Source organism: Schistocerca gregaria, chromosome 5 (assembly GCF_023897955.1).
Source record: "Schistocerca gregaria isolate iqSchGreg1 chromosome 5, iqSchGreg1.2, whole genome shotgun sequence".
In the NCBI taxonomy this organism is placed as follows: Eukaryota; Metazoa; Arthropoda; class Insecta; order Orthoptera; family Acrididae; genus Schistocerca; species Schistocerca gregaria.
This window is the reverse complement of record NC_064924.1, coordinates 293,732,724-293,749,958: the sequence shown is the minus strand read 5'-3', so window position 1 is coordinate 293,749,958 and position 17,235 is coordinate 293,732,724. Positions and strand designations below refer to the sequence as shown.

Sequence of the window (17,235 nt, the reverse complement as noted above, 5' to 3'; positions counted from 1 at the left end):
AGCTTTTGGCCAAACCGACAAAACAAACAAACACACACACACACACACACACACACACACACACACACACACACACACACACACAGTCGCTGGTAGCCTTAAGGCCAAATTGCAAGCAGCGCGGCATTTACGTGTAATTTTTTTTATTTTAAGTACACTACTCAAAAGGCCAAAACAAATTTCTTTCTTTTAACTGATAACATGTTGAAACAGTAAACCATAAATATTTACCAATTTGCTGTTTTGCATAATTTCAAAAAAAATGTTTTTTTAGAAGTCAATTTTTTTCCTATTAATTTGAGAACATATGACATGCTCCAGCTTAGGATATTTAACGTATTGTTGAATAATGTGGTACACTGTGTAGGCAAACACTACATTATTATTCATTCAAACTTTAGTTTTTTTTTAGCTTTAATAAAGGGTGGAGTAATGACACGTAAGTATGCAAAAACACTGATTATGGGAAACAAACTAAAGAATGGCATGTCATTTTCTTCTTAGTGATAATATGTCAAGACATTCCCCACATTCCAGCACTATAATCTTGTTGATTCTGAGTGTCCTTTCCACCTTCTTTCGTATTCTTTCTTTTCTTTGTTATTCTGACTCCTTTGTCATGCTTTCAGCAGTTTTTTCAGCTTCAGCTACAAGTTACCTGCTCACTCGTAACTAACCACTTTTCATGCAGTCCCCAGTTTTGATGCCGAGTGTGCTCTTTGTTTTCCATTATTAAAACATATTAAGGTGACCATCAAACCAATCCGAAAATCTGATAAGCCAACAAACACAATTTCTGGCAAGCATAAACTCAAGTAATCTACTTGTATTGACATAAAAATCAATTGCAATAAATCCTTACAGTACAATCAGTACGTTCTTCAAAGGTATTACACAACCAAGTTGCTATGAAAATAACAGAGTGAAAATTAAATAAGGTTTTGTGTTTGACAGCAGTGTGACAACTAGGCAGTCATGCAATGCATCTGCTTTATGAACATATTTAAACACAAAAATGTCAAGGAATTTTACAAAAAGTATACGCTTTTACAATCGGGGAGAATCACAGAATTTTATTACATAAGAAAAGCCATTTTTTGGGCCCTCATGGCGTCCAGGTCCCATTAATCCTGTATACAGAGATATTGCAACTTCTTTTTGGAACTGTAATTATTTTCACAATATCTGGAAAACATATCAAGTATGGACATCCCCAGAGAGCAACGCTCACAGCCAACTAATGGGCTGTTTATTGAATCCAGTACCTGTAACGTTGTTAAACATTTGAAAATACCTAACCTTAACAATTTTGGAAGGAAACCCTCCTAAAAATGTAATACAGAAGTTACTCGGCCATCCCTCCTAATCTTTCATTTCCTACAAAATAGGATGATTTGAAGTGTTTGTTTTACATTCCAGAAAAAGACTGCATGCATGCATTAGTACTTAAGGTTGTAAGAAAAGAGAAAACAGTGAAGCATCGATATAGGCCAACTTAAAGACTAAATCTTAGGAACACACTATCTCCTAGTGTAAAGGGCAAAGTTGTGAAAACTGAATACTCCATAAAAGTGAATGTACTTTGGAAAGAGTAACTATTATATGTCTTAACATGTTTTTGTTCCAACAAAATGAACAAACGCCACACAATAAGGATGGATAACTCCAGAATTCAGCTCTGTGAGCCAGCATAACTGAACAAAATCATTCTACAGCTACAATACATACCTGAGGGGAGATGACAGAATGTACTCTGGAGTATTTGGACGTGCCAGTTTCATTGGCGAATCTGATTTGAAGAAATGTTCATGCAGTTGCTCAGAAGGAAACAGGGTTCCACATGATGGAGCAACTTGCTCGACTGATGAATGAAAACTTGTATTTGGAGTCTGCTGGTCACAGCTGGCTGGTGACCATTTGTCCTGTTAAAAAGTTCCAAAAATGTAGTAACCCTTCATTTCTCCCATATATACTTCCCTGCTTCTTGAAACCACACAACTACATATGCAAATACGCATTCTCGACAATTAAACATTCCTTATTACAAAAATACTGGCGTCTCAGTACATATATAAACCCCCCACAATTTCAATAGTAAGAAGCATTACAGGGTATTCGAGGATAACTCTATTGTAATACACATTATAAAACTTTCCCAGATCTCTTTCTTAAAGCTGTTAGCAATTATTTCACCTGATTAGTGTCTGATTACAGAACACTATTCTGAATGTTCAAAATAGACAATATTCAAACAAAATAGAGAAGTTATATCTGATATTCACTGCCATCTATTTGCATTCTTAAAATATAAATGGCTGACTAGTTAAGGCTAAAACAGTAAGATCTTTTTTGTAGGGTGTCTAACAATCAACTCCGAGCAATAAATAAAAAGCACATGTCAACAGATCACTTATTTTATGGATTAGAGTACAAAATTACACATTACAAAACAAAGAATGCGTGTTAACATCAGTTTAGTGAGCAGGTTTAAATCTCCAAAGCTGTTTACAAATCCACTTACATACGTTCAATTCACTTTTCTCTGTATAAAGAGCAGCTAATACTTGGAGACCTGTTCACTATTTCTTCATTAATATCAATCACTGGAAGTAATAATTGCTTCCAGTCTGCAGCATAAACCAAACCAACACAAAACATACAGGATCATCAGGAACCGCCTGAAAGCTTATAAGGATATCGCAGAATAAATAGGATGTGTTGAGAAATAATTATTAAGAAAAAATTGATATATTGCACTGTTTATGAGTTAATTAGCTTTCAAGTTAACCAATCAGACCATTGCACACACTTGCAAACTCAAGCAGCCAGCCAGAGACGGTGTTACCAAACATGTTCTTCATTTGGTTTCCTATAAGTGAACAACAGAGCTATTCAAAAATAGCACATGGGACAATAATAGCAAGGATGAAGCCCAAGCCAAAGACCGAGTTGTCTCATGCATTATCAACTATGCTATGAGAACAACTGACAATAATTGTATCCGGCAGGTTGTTTGGGTTTGTGCACAGAAAGGCCTGATTGACTTACATCAATGCTAGCTAACTCAGAAACAGTGCGATGTATCAAATTTTTTTCTTAAAAATTAATCCTCAGCACTACCTACCCTGCAACACCCTCACAAGCTTTTCAGGCTGTTTCTGACCACCCTGTACATTTTGTATTATCCAGTACCAGATCTAAAACACGTTTTCTTCTACTTTTTATCTGCAGATTATCTTCAGAGGTTGTAGGGAAAACTATGATAAAGATCATTGTCAAATATCTGTATGTTCCATAAAGGATAGTACATTACAGACTACATTACCATCCTGTTGATACTGCAGTTGAGAGCAAAATCAAGCACAAACACAAGAATTTATGGGCCAATATGGTATCATGTAGAAAGGAGGGGATCTATATTTTAGCCATAATGTCAATAAGTGCCAACATCAATTTATCACTGCACTGCTAGCAGAACCTTGATTAAGCTGCACAATTTCCAACATTACTAGCAACAAACAATAAAACAAACTATCATTAAATAACTTCTATATATGCTGAAGGAATACTTATTTACATATCAACTGTACAAAGATTTACTTACTTTTTAAATAAATTTCTGAAGGAATTAGAAACATAATTCTTACACCAAATTTTGTTTGAAATCTGTCAAACATGTTACTGCAATCATCACAGTCCATATACTCACATTGCTATATGTGTCAGCAGACCTTGCCAAATAATCACTACGAGATGCTGATGTAGTAAGGTTGTTTCGGAACTGTGACTGAACTGATTTATCGTCAATATCATCTGTCGTGGAAGCAGAGTTGGAAACACTGCCTCCGACACTCGACTGTTTCGCAGCCCTCGTCTTAGCACGCCGACTCTGACCCTCGCAACGATCATCCGATTCGTACTTGCGGCGCATTGTTGAGTTCCAGTGATTTTTTATTGCATTGTCTGTCCTATGAAGAAAATGACTTATGATTAAACACAACTGAATTTAAATAATTTTGTAAAGAGAAAGTAATATCACTGGCGTGTGTTCCAAACTGACACGCAATAGAATAGAGAATTGTGATAAATTGACATTTTTTACTGTTTAAAATTACGTTATTAATTGCTTGTTCTGTAAGAAGGCACATCTTCCTCATATGACACTAGGAAGCAGAGTGAATGACAGATACCTGCCAGGCAGCAGCTTTGCAATTTTAGCCCACTGGTTGCCCCATTGCTGATGCGCCCTATAGATGACCATGTCCTCCTCTTCTGTCCACGCAGTCTTCTTTATGTTAGGATTGAGGTGATTGTGCCAGCGCTCTCGACACTGCTTGCCAATGCGGCCCTTTAGGTGGCGGGCAATCAATGTCCATTTCTTTGGTCCATAACGCTCAACCAGTTCCACAACCTTTTCATCTTCCTGTTGACATTGGACAACAAATCATGCCACATTATATCAACATAAATCACAAGAGCAGACAATAAGGATTTGTTATCACAAAGTTCTAACTATTGCTGACAGGAAAGAACACATCAATCTCAATGGCAGAACTGAAAAAGGAACTAGGAAATTCTCACCTTATGCCCAATTTACATGGGCCGAACATCCTGCAGATATGGAATTTGAAACATTCAACTGTTGAACAAAGGTAAATGTATCTAATATTCTATTAATATTAAAGTCATTTGAGATAAACACCAGTAAAGGGTGGACAAGAGCATATACTTAGGGAGTGGCTTGCGCACAATATTGGAAACCTGTAACTGAGAGGTCAGGCAAGAATTACCATCCCAGATGTTCCCTAGTTAGAATCCAATGCTGTATCAACTGTGCCACATAACCCAGGAAAACTATTAAATATGTGATCTGAGATAAAGAAGAGATTCCTGTCTAACTGGAAATTCAGAAATAAAGATCGCAATTGTGCATTCATTCGCTCAATTAAATGAATAGAGAACTTCAGGGTACACAAACTTGAGAATTAAACCCATTCAAAATTTGAAACTCCATTTCAAGAACTGAATTCGCTATAACATTTTCACCATCAGTGACTTTCGAAACTTCCTTTTAGTCACTCATATGGAACCAGGTGACAAAATATAGTCATTTTCTTTCATTGTCACCACCATAGATGAATTACCGTGGAATGTGATACAATGGATACCTTAGTAAGTTAAACACAAACAGTATACCTCCCAGTCTGCCAATATTTTTATTCCATAACACCATATCCGACCATGAATGGCATTGGTCAAGTTGCTAACTTTCTCTGTTTTATTGGGTAATTTTAATGACTTCTACCATATATGTGTTTGTAAGCTCGCAAAATGATTGTGATACTTTTCAGGGAGTAAATTTCTTAAAATTCCGAAATAGAAACAGTGCACAGTCCCTCTTGCAACATCATGTAGACTTTTCTATCTGGTATGCTATTAGTCATTATAAAGGTGTTACCAGGCATGTTACCGTCACCACCAGAACCGTAAGTAATGCAAAACACTGAATACTTTCACTGTGGTGAATTTGTTTAACGTCAAATATTTTCGTGAAATTAATGCAGTCTCTTCGTACAGTGTCGTGTCTGATATCACTTGAGTTTCTGCTATTGCAAGGCAGAGTTTTAACTCCCCGGATGATGTTCACAAGCATCCTATGGAAATTAGACTAGAAAGAACATTAACTTTTCCCAAAGTCAGAGCTGAAAAGATAGAATGAACACAAGCGCTCAATTAGCACGTTCCAGAATTGGTCGTCTTATTTTGACACAATGTTCCATTATAACTTTAATTTTGCTGTATGAGGGCGCAAGACGAATCGTACAGTATGCTTACGCTCGTATTTATTCAAAGAGATGTCCTGTAAACTTAAAAGCGAATCAGAAGAAGGAAGCGAAGTTAGCTGCGTTTCCATCGGCTGGGCAATCCTTGGTGACGCCACTTGACTCGTCGTAGAGCGCATTCGAACCGCGGCCTTCGGACTACGACCGTGACGTAAAATAACGACCGGCCCTTACGTCACACCTCACGTCTCTCGACATGTGATGCCCTTGGCAAGCGGTCGCCGTGACCTTGCTTCAACTTATCCCTGTTCGGCTCAACATGATTGTTGTGCCCATTCAGGCTCCCGAAGCGTGCGTCATCGAATTCCTTGGTTGCCGCGCTTAATTTCTATGCACGGAGGTCATGCATAATCATTTAACGCCTGAACATCACTCAGTAGAGACCACATGACAGATCTTGGCAAAACTGCTATTAGTCTACGTATTTATTTTTAACAAACACCAGAGAGAGAGAAAGAGAGAGAGAGAGAGAGAGAGAGAGAGAGAGAATCTTCTACATTGTCGAAACTATTTTCATAGCATCCTTCATAATATATACCACTTAACTTGTTGCATCGAAAAGGGGAAGAGGTCACCTGCTTACTAATGCACAAACTTAACACAGACCACAGTTTATACATTCGGTCAGTAACTGTAGTTGTTAGAGCATGACTTACCCCAAGTACTATCAGAACCGTTAACATAATACGAACGATCCCTTAATATTTTTTACAAAATAATCGGCCGCACGTCACTCAGAGCTGTAATAATGATGATAACAATAACAAACTGGCCCTGAACTATCAGTTGCTATATTCTGTGGGGGCGGTCAGCAGAAGCGTTCAGCAGGCTAATCACTCATGACCTTGGCAGTTGCTCTGGAGTGGGGGCTGAATACAAGAGATGATGAGCGAAACTATTCTATCATACTCGGAGGGGAAGGGAAATCGATGAAGTGAGATTACGAATGAACTGCAATGGAAACTGTACGTATGATAAGTGCACGTTTAATTAATATATTGTTTTAATTTTGATATTTGCATTTTCTTCCAATTCCGCTTGCGAACTTAGTATCAGAAAATAGCCCCACTTTTCGTTCTTTGTGCATGTGCCCCGAAGCTTACTTTTTCTGCGCCCCACAGTCACACTCTCGAATTTCTTCAGCGCCACAGGGCTGCAGTCAGCCATTAACTTAAATTAAAAGCAGTAGTAAGAAACATTCTTTCTGTCGAATACGGCACCGTATTTCGTTCTCTCACCACTTCAAATGAAAGAAGCCATTTTTTTTTTTCTAAACTGGAGGACAAGAAAAATGCCCAGATGAAAATATTCTGATCTATTAAGGTTGCCAGACGATCCGATTTTCCGGGACAGTCCCCGTTTCAGGTTAAGGAAATCTATGTACGAAAAATACTTTCGGGGCGGCAGTTTGTCCCGGATTTCGAATTTCGGATAATTATTCTCATACACTAATTTTTTTCCCAAATTCTTGCATGGACCTCTATTTCAACTTCGGTTGTTAAGCAAGATAACGCAAGTTTTTATCAAGAGTTCCTGAAGGAATATTCTTGAGCGGTAAAATCATTGAAGTGTTTGTTTTCAAGTGAACTTAAAATGCCAAAATAGAAGTGTTCATTCCAAGAAAAATATTCAGATGAATGGCTCGCCATAAAATGAAGTGACTAGGAAGTAGAATGTTGAATTTATGATGCGTTTCTATGGCACACGGGGGGAGAGCTGACATTAAGGATCATTTATCAGCGGAAAGCATAATCACACTTGTTCTCCGTAAGCATTTAACAACGGATGGTTATTTTGTTTCAAATTCATTTAAACAGGGCAAATTTGTAACAGCAACGGAATTAGCTACGCGCTATTCTACCGTTAAACATCAAATGTCATTTGAATCAGTGGACTGTACTAGGCCAAGCTCCAAACATTTTTTTAATGATTCCAAAGCACCAAAAACTGTGACGTTGGGCAGAACAAAATCAACAGCAATAGCGAAATCAGTGTTACCGGGTGACAGTCAAACAAATACGTTATGATTATCACAATGCCAAGAAAATATTTCCATTAATTTACTTTTGAAGCTTAAGAGAAGTGCCCTGGTTTGCCCCAGTTTCTGCTCTCCAAGTTACGTCCATTTTCAGTCAGTGTAAGAGAAATATCCCGGTTGGACAGATAGAAATTTTGGCAACTCTATCCCATGAAGGCCTCAAGTTGGTACTTGGTGGGCAGTTGAGCTGCTGTTCAGACACTACATGACAAGTGAAAATAAACTTCTGCATACCTATTTCAAATGGCTGTACGACTTGACATGGAAAACTCCAGAAAACGCTAACATGAGCTTGGGCACCTCGTTCAGAGGGCATAAAATTACGTACATTTCTAAATAAGCTTAACAACGGTAGCTTAACATTATCACATCTGGAACTAACCCCGATTATTCCAGATCTGTGCGGTAGTATGTATGACTCGTCTAAACTTCCCTAGTAAGCCCTCCTTCCTCGTATATAGTGCTGTGACAAACAGCGCTCGGTTAAATGTAAACGTAGGCTTCCGCGGCCGTTGTAACAGTCAATAAAATTCGAGGCCGTATTGTCAACTAGAAAATTCCGACGTTTCGGCGACTGTTGCAAGGCGCCTTCTTCAGGTACTAGTCGCTACAGTCTGGAACCGAGCGACCGCTACGGTCGCAGGTTCGAATCCTGCCTCGGGCATTATTAGAAATAACCACAATGCATTATTAGCAGTCAGTTTCGGTGATTCAAGAATTTCGGTGCCTCATGACAACCCTCTGTTGCGATTGGCGACCCGTATCTGTTAAGAGTGAATTACGACTTTTCTGTCAGCTTCTGTTATCTTGCCCTCATTCAGTACTGTCAAAATCCGGCAGTGAGATGTTTAACACTTCCAGCATTTGGCAATCTCTGTAGTTACGCTTCGGTTAAGTGCGCACCAACTATCTGCGATAAATGGCACATCTTCGTAAACGATCAATCAGTTGTACAAGGACATTGAAAAACGCTGCATACGACACACAACTTCATAAAAATTCGTGACAAAATCTGTCAATCCACACTCCGTTACTCACCGCGCATCGCGAATTAATGACAGGGTTTTTGGTACCTGTTTCAAGGAACAAATCTTTTAATTGTCGAACAATGACACAGTAGAGACTACACTGTATTTTCTTAGTTCCTCGAGGCTGGTCGTTATTAATGAAAGGAAATTGATTCGTTGGACTATTTATACTTGCGCAGGTTTCAATACATTTAACAGTTGTGATTAGTCAACTATAAGGAAGTTTAGTACGAAGCAGGGTTCTAGTAAAGACGACCCATCGCTAATACTGCGCTTACTCGGCAGGATATCGGATCAATCTTTACTGCAATTACAGTAAGTGCGGTAGTTATGTCGACAAGCACTTCGAGTAACTCCCTTAAACGAAGTCGCGGGGAGCTGCTAATGTGCCAGCACAAGAAATATTTGTTTTTGTATGAGACATAGTTCATTAATTCTTCCATCAAACGAAATATTTATGCTAAGGCCGTATATGTATTTATATCGGTATACCTGGCCTCCAACGGGTATAATTTACTTATAAAGACAGCTCTCTCGGAGGCACGTAATACTGCGCGTTTCCAATGGGCCAAACAACAAAGAAACTGCACATAAGCTAGCGAGGTGTTTACGGTGACCCGCCAAGTCGCGATTTTGCCTCTTTTTCGATGTGTTGCCTGCAACGTGTAAAGGTTGTCGCTCAGGCCACAAGTAGTTTTGCGATGTTTTGGGGCTGTTTTCGTGCCATGACTTTCGCTCTCTCCGCTCACTCCATGCACCCTCCCTTCCTCTTCTTATTGAGGCAATTGTGAAGGCTAGAGACCGTGGAAGTGAATATGCTTTTCTGCACAGTCTGTCCCAAAATCTTCGTGGGAACAAATTTCAAAATTATGTTCACTGCATATACAGAACGTTCATAAAGTCAAAAGGCAGGACATACAGAGGTCTTGGGATACATCTGGCATGTATGTATGTATATTAGCCGTAATTCCATCTGTGCATCAATATTTGTTCACCGCAATGTCAATACATTGTCCAAAATCGCACCACCGATGGAAGCAGAGCTTTTCATCATCTTATTCTTATTCTTCTTCTTGAAGAAAGCTGGAAATAGTCCCAGACATCAGGATGCCCAGAAAGTACCGGGGTTCAAAGCTCTCAGAACTGTTTACTCACTCTGCAGGGCGGAAAAAAAAAAAAAAAAAACGGAAATGCTCACCTCCTTCGTCCATGGACCCTTCACGAGCTCCGGATTGACGACTTTCTGCCAGCGCTGCTGGCACTGCACGTCCGACCGGTCAGGGAAATGTTTCGCGATTATCTCCCAGCGCTCACTGTACACTTCCACCAGCTGCTTCAGCCGGGAATCCTGGAACATAAAGGCACCACGCCACTGTTTAACATACGTGATGTATAACACAATGGTTCACAGAGAGGGCGGAAGACGGCCGCAGAAATTCTTTCGATGTAGGGAAGGAAGTGGGGGTGTGTAATAAATGTAAGTCAGAATTGCACACGTAAGGTTATGTAGAGCTAAAGCCACAAATAATTCTTATAACACATATATACAGTCTGAAAATATTTTGAACAAATATGATGAATTTCTCCAAATAATGATTACGAAACAAATTAGCAAATAAAATTATGTAAATAGCGAAACTGCAGACACACAGTACCCTCACAATTCAGTTACTTCTGCACAAACATGGTCCCCCAACTGCTTTGTGCAGCAGTACGAAAATATTTAACGTTAAACGATGTAACTGCAAGGGATGTATCGGAACGAACTTGTTCTGGATGATATTGGTGAAATATTTACCTCCTAATGTGAGCCTTAATTCTGCCAATGGATCAGGGTGTCGTTGCTGCAATGAAGAAAATGTATAGAGTAAATCTGACATAAAAGCTTATTGATGAGGGCAGCAATCGTTAAACACTTTGAAAACAACTGTACCACACGCAATTTATAAGCGTCGAAGGCGTGGTGCAACATAGAACAATCAACTGTAACCAAGTAATGAAAAAACATTAATCCTGAAATTGATTAAATCAGTGATTCCCATGACTGCTCACTAGCAACATTAACTGTTGAAACTTCCTGGCAGATTAAAACTGTGTGCCCGACCGAGACTCGAACTCGGGACCTTTGCCTTTCGCGGGCAAGTGCTCTACCATCTGAGCTACCGAAGCACGACTCACGCCCGGTACTCACAGCTTTACTTCTGCCAGTATCCGTCTCCTACCTTCCAAACTTTACAGAAGCTCTCCTGCGAACCTTGCAGAACTAGCACTCCTGAAAGAAAGGATATTGCGGAGACATGGCTTAGCCACAGCCTGGGGGATGTTTCCAGAATGAGATTTTCACTCTGCAGCGGAGTGTGCGCTGATATGAAACTTCCTGGCAGATTAAAACTGTGTGCCCGACCGAGACTCGAACTCGGGACCTTTGCCTTTCGCGGGCAAGTGCTCTACCATCTGAGCTACCGAAGCACGACTCACGCCCGGTACTCACAGCTTTACTTCTGCCAGTATCCGTCTCCTACCTTCCAAACTTTACAGAAGCTCTCCTGCGAACCTTGCAGAACTAGCACTCCTGAAAGAAAGGATATTGCGGAGACATGGCTTAGCCACAGCCTGGGGGATGTTTCCAGAATGAGATTTTCACTCTGCAGCGGAGTGTGCGCTGATATGAAACTTCCTGGCAGATTAAAACTGTGTGCCCGACCGAGACTCGAACTCGGGACCTTTGCCTTTCGCGGGCAAGTGCTCTACCATCTGAGCTACCGAAGCACGACTCACGCCCGGTACTCACAGCTTTACTTCTGCCAGTATCCGTCTCCTACCTTCCAAACTTTACAGAAGCTCTCCTGCGAACCTTGCAGAACTAGCACTCCTGAAAGAAAGGATATTGCGGAGACATGGCTTAGCCACAGCCTGGGGGATGTTTCCAGAATGAGATTTTCACTCTGCAGCGGAGTGTGCGCTGATATGAAACTTCCTGGCAGATTAAAACTGTGTGCCCGACCGAGACTCGAACTCGGGACCTTTGCCTTTCGCGGGCAAGTGCTCTACCATCTGAGCTACCGAAGCACGACTCACGCCCGGTACTCACAGCTTTACTTCTGCCAGTATCCGTCTCCTACCTTCCAAACTTTACAGAAGCTCTCCTGCGAACCTTGCAGAACTAGCACTCCTGAAAGAAAGGATATTGCGGAGACATGGCTTAGCCACAGCCTGGGGGATGTTTCCAGAATGAGATTTTCACTCTGCAGCGGAGTGTGCGCTGATATGAAACTTCCTGGCAGATTAAAACTGTGTGCCCGACCGAGACTCGAACTCGGGACCTTTGCCTTTCGCGGGCAAGTGCTCTACCATCTGAGCTACCGAAGCACGACTCACGCCCGGTACTCACAGCTTTACTTCTGCCAGTATCCGTCTCCTACCTTCCAAACTTTACAGAAGCTCTCCTGCGAACCTTGCAGAACTAGCACTCCTGAAAGAAAGGATATTGCGGAGACATGGCTTAGCCACAGCCTGGGGGATGTTTCCAGAATGAGATTTTCACTCTGCAGCGGAGTGTGCGCTGATATGAAACTTCCTGGCAGATTAAAACTGTGTGCCCGACCGAGACTCGAACTCGGGACCTTTGCCTTTCGCGGGCAAGTGCTCTACCATCTGAGCTACCGAAGCACGACTCACGCCCGGTACTCACAGCTTTACTTCTGCCAGTATCCGTCTCCTACCTTCCAAACTTTACAGAAGCTCTCCTGCGAACCTTGCAGAACTAGCACTCCTGAAAGAAAGGATATTGCGGAGACATGGCTTAGCCACAGCCTGGGGGATGTTTCCAGAATGAGATTTTCACTCTGCAGCGGAGTGTGCGCTGATATGAAACTTCCTGGCAGATTAAAACTGTGTGCCCGACCGAGACTCGAACTCGGGACCTTTGCCTTTCGCGGGCAAGTGCTCTACCATCTGAGCTACCGAAGCACGACTCACGCCCGGTACTCACAGCTTTACTTCTGCCAGTATCCGTCTCCTACCTTCCAAACTTTACAGAAGCTCTCCTGCGAACCTTGCAGAACTAGCACTCCTGAAAGAAAGGATATTGCGGAGACATGGCTTAGCCACAGCCTGGGGGATGTTTCCAGAATGAGATTTTCACTCTGCAGCGGAGTGTGCGCTGATATGAAACTTCCTGGCAGATTAAAACTGTGTGCCCGACCGAGACTCGAACTCGGGACCTTTGCCTTTCGCGGGCAAGTGCTCTACCATCTGAGCTACCGAAGCACGACTCACGCCCGGTACTCACAGCTTTACTTCTGCCAGTATCCGTCTCCTACCTTCCAAACTTTACAGAAGCTCTCCTGCGAACCTTGCAGAACTAGCACTCCTGAAAGAAAGGATATTGCGGAGACATGGCTTAGCCACAGCCTGGGGGATGTTTCCAGAATGAGATTTTCACTCTGCAGCGGAGTGTGCGCTGATATGAAACTTCCTGGCAGATTAAAACTGTGTGCCCGACCGAGACTCGAACTCGGGACCTTTGCCTTTCGCGGGCAAGTGCTCTACCATCTGAGCTACCGAAGCACGACTCACGCCCGGTACTCACAGCTTTACTTCTGCCAGTATCCGTCTCCTACCTTCCAAACTTTACAGAAGCTCTCCTGCGAACCTTGCAGAACTAGCACTCCTGAAAGAAAGGATATTGCGGAGACATGGCTTAGCCACAGCCTGGGGGATGTTTCCAGAATGAGATTTTCACTCTGCAGCGGAGTGTGCGCTGATATGAAACTTCCTGGCAGATTAAAACTGTGTGCCCGACCGAGACTCGAACTCGGGACCTTTGCCTTTCGCGGGCAAGTGCTCTACCATCTGAGCTACCGAAGCACGACTCACGCCCGGTACTCACAGCTTTACTTCTGCCAGTATCCGTCTCCTACCTTCCAAACTTTACAGAAGCTCTCCTGCGAACCTTGCAGAACTAGCACTCCTGAAAGAAAGGATATTGCGGAGACATGGCTTAGCCACAGCCTGGGGGATGTTTCCAGAATGAGATTTTCACTCTGCAGCGGAGTGTGCGCTGATATGAAACTTCCTGGCAGATTAAAACTGTGTGCCCGACCGAGACTCGAACTCGGGACCTTTGCCTTTCGCGGGCAAGTGCTCTACCATCTGAGCTACCGAAGCACGACTCACGCCCGGTACTCACAGCTTTACTTCTGCCAGTATCCGTCTCCTACCTTCCAAACTTTGCAGAAGCTCTCCTGCGAACCTTGCAGAACTAGCACTCCTGAAAGAAAGGATATTGCGGAGACATGGCTTAGCCACAGCCTGGGGGATGTTTCCAGAATGAGATTTTCACTCTGCAGCGGAGTGTGCGCTGATATGAAACTTCCTGGCAGATTAAAACTGTGTGCCCGACCGAGACTCGAACTCGGGACTTTTGCCTTTCGCGGGCAAGTGCTCTACCATCTGAGCTACCGAAGCACGACTCACGCCCGGTACTCACAGCTTTACTTCTGCCAGTATCCGTCTCCTACCTTCCAAACTTTACAGAAGCTCTCCTGCGAACCTTGCAGAACTAGCACTCCTGAAAGAAAGGATATTGCGGAGACATGGCTTAGCCACAGCCTGGGGGATGTTTCCAGAATGAGATTTTCACTCTGCAGCGGAGTGTGCGCTGATATGAAACTTCCTGGCAGATTAAAACTGTGTGCCCGACCGAGACTCGAACTCGGGACCTTTGCCTTTCGCGGGCAAGTGCTCTACCATCTGAGCTACCGAAGCACGACTCACGCCCGGTACTCACAGCTTTACATTAACTGTTGTTTTGGAAACTACTGCAGGTTGTGAGACTGTTACAAATAAAATATTTCTCAATGGACCGCACATAGCCGGGTAATGATATGTTGAGTGACTATGCTATTGTTCAGCAACTACCCGAAGAAAAGCCGAGCAGATGAATGATAGTGTTGAAGGTAAACATTCCTCTAATTCCAGAAACAGTAATCAGTCATGCATCAGCACTTCAATGGGGTTACTGGAGTACATAGTACGACGAATAAAGCAGAATTTATTATTAACATCGGTTACGTGGTTTTAATTACAACGTTGTAATTATTTTTTTGTTTTTGAGCAAGTCACACTTCACCGCGCTTTTTCATTGCGGGTTATCCGCGGTTTTCAAGTTCCTAAATACCGCGGATAAACGACAGTACATTGCACTTTAAATCATTCCCGACGCACATAAGCACTACGTCTTTGAAATAAACTTTCAAAACTTCCGGTAACTTACCGCGCCCAGGGTCCCGGGTTCGATTCCCGGCGGGGTCAGGGATTTTCTCTGCCTCGTGATGACTGGGTGTTGTGTGATGTCCTTAGGTTAGTTACGTTTAAGTAGTTCTAGGAGACTGATGACCATAGATGTTAAGTCCCATAGTGCTCAGAGCCATTAACTTACAAGCACTGTGTATATTTTTTTAAATTTTTTTTTCTCCTCTGAGGGTGGCTTCATTCATTTACACACAATAGTGGATTTCTGCTACATGTAACATCGAGGAACACATCCGACACGTTTCACATACCAATGGCTCTTGTCAAACAATAAGTGAGAATCATTCTCTAGTGATCCCTTTTTGTCCTCATACATAGCCCCATACCCCAAAACTGCGTTTACCTACGATTTTATTGGTACATATTAAGTTGGAGAATTCGCGAAGACAACAGCTTTCACCAAGCATTAATGTATCTCAACCGTGTCAACAGATAGCTCGGGTGTCTACTCAAAGCAAACATACTTACACGCCACTAAAACATCAGTAACATAATAATTAAGCCTACTGTAACTTTGACTCTGTCGCCGAAAATTTAGTGTTTCGTCAATATCTTGTTATTTATTTCAAAGAAAAAGTGGACTGCGCTTCGCCATGGCTTCGAAATGATGGTTTACACACATGCTGATAAAACATATCCGTGTCTCAAGTACGCAAATTCGAACACTTAAAACGCAAACTCTAACGTGGAAGAAACAAATCCTTTAGAAAGCTATCGAAAACTTAAACTGCTGAACACTGCTTGAAGACCGCTGACGTCTAAATGCCGTCGCCTCAACTATTGCGCCTTATTCCTATTCCGACTAGAACAACCAACCAAGAGGGTACTGGACGGAACTTAGGCACAATACTTTGCACACAGGGCCTTAATTATATGACCAAAGCACAGCCTACATCACGTATCTTTTACTATTACGATTGGAATTAGGTCATTTTCAGATTATAAAACATTACATGACGCGCACCAGCTGATGCTGGTGATAGCAAACATCCTCTCCATATTTTAGACATGAACATCGCCTAATTTGGGCGAAACTGGATGTATCAATCAAAAATACGTGATGTGGGCTGTTCTTCTTTCACAGGCGTATAAAACAGTTTATTTTCTCCTGGCGACATAGCGCCGCCTTGCGAACTTCAAATTTGTTTTGGAAACATCCCCCCAGGCTGTGGGTAAGCCAAGTCACCGCTGCATTCTTTCTTCCAGGAGTGTTAGTCTTGCAAGTTTAGTAGGAGACATTCTGTGAAGTTTGGAAGGTAGGAGGCGATACACTGATGGAGGTAAGAGCAGTGAGGACGAGTCATGAGTCATGGTTGGGTAGCTCATTCGGTAGAATGCACTTGCCCGCGAAAGGCAAAGGTCTCAATTCGCGTCTCGGTCAGGCACAAAGTTTTAATCTGCCAGGAAGTTTCAAATTTGTTCTTTGTAGGAGGTAGTTCGCATGCCGCTCTTCTGGTTGCGTTTTCACGAGCCTTAAAGACATGGCTACGCCATTCCGAGGCTTGCTCCTCCACGGCTGAGAGCAGTATCCGCCCACTGCTGGTACACACTAGTACACGTATCAAACCTTCACCAGAGCCCGGTTAGCAACCACTTTTGAGTGTTCCTGTGACCCACAAAGTCCCCACACTGAATGATACGGAGAAACAGTGTGACTAAGCCCGAAGAACACCTAAATTATGGCGAGAGAGAGTTGCGCGTTACGGAATGAGTTTATAGAGTGAACTGGTAACAAGAACTAAAGACAAAAACAGACTTTTTTGTGCGGAAACTGCAAACAATAGAGTGTTTCCAGTATTTATTATAGTGCAACGGAGGAAGATGGGGAAATGGCAACGAGGCATATGAACGGGGCAAAAAATGCGATAGAACTTTTCCGAAGCATAAAAAGCTTATCTTGGAACATAGCAATTCCCAAAAATGTTGAAAAGACGTATATGAGAGACACTATCTACCCATGTTAAGTTACGTTGCAGAAACACGGTTACTAACGGAAATAGCCAAAAGCAGA

General features: G+C 42.3%; 1 protein-coding gene across 6 annotated transcripts in view; it reads right to left on the bottom strand.

The window, feature by feature from the left end:
- LOC126273106 (myb-related protein B-like) overlaps positions 1 to 17,235 on the bottom strand; it is a 186,957-nt gene that overhangs the window by 25,855 nt on the left and 143,867 nt on the right. For all 6 annotated transcript variants that reach the window (XM_049976550.1, XM_049976547.1, XM_049976546.1 and 3 more), the window contains exons 3-6: positions 10,108 to 10,257; positions 4,191 to 4,423; positions 3,710 to 3,968; positions 1,729 to 1,922 (exon numbers count right to left, since the gene is read on the bottom strand). In XM_049976550.1, coding sequence (XP_049832507.1) covers positions 1,729 to 1,922; positions 3,710 to 3,968; positions 4,191 to 4,423; positions 10,108 to 10,257 — 836 coding nt within the window. The remainder of the gene's footprint in view (positions 1 to 1,728; positions 1,923 to 3,709; positions 3,969 to 4,190; positions 4,424 to 10,107; positions 10,258 to 17,235) is intronic.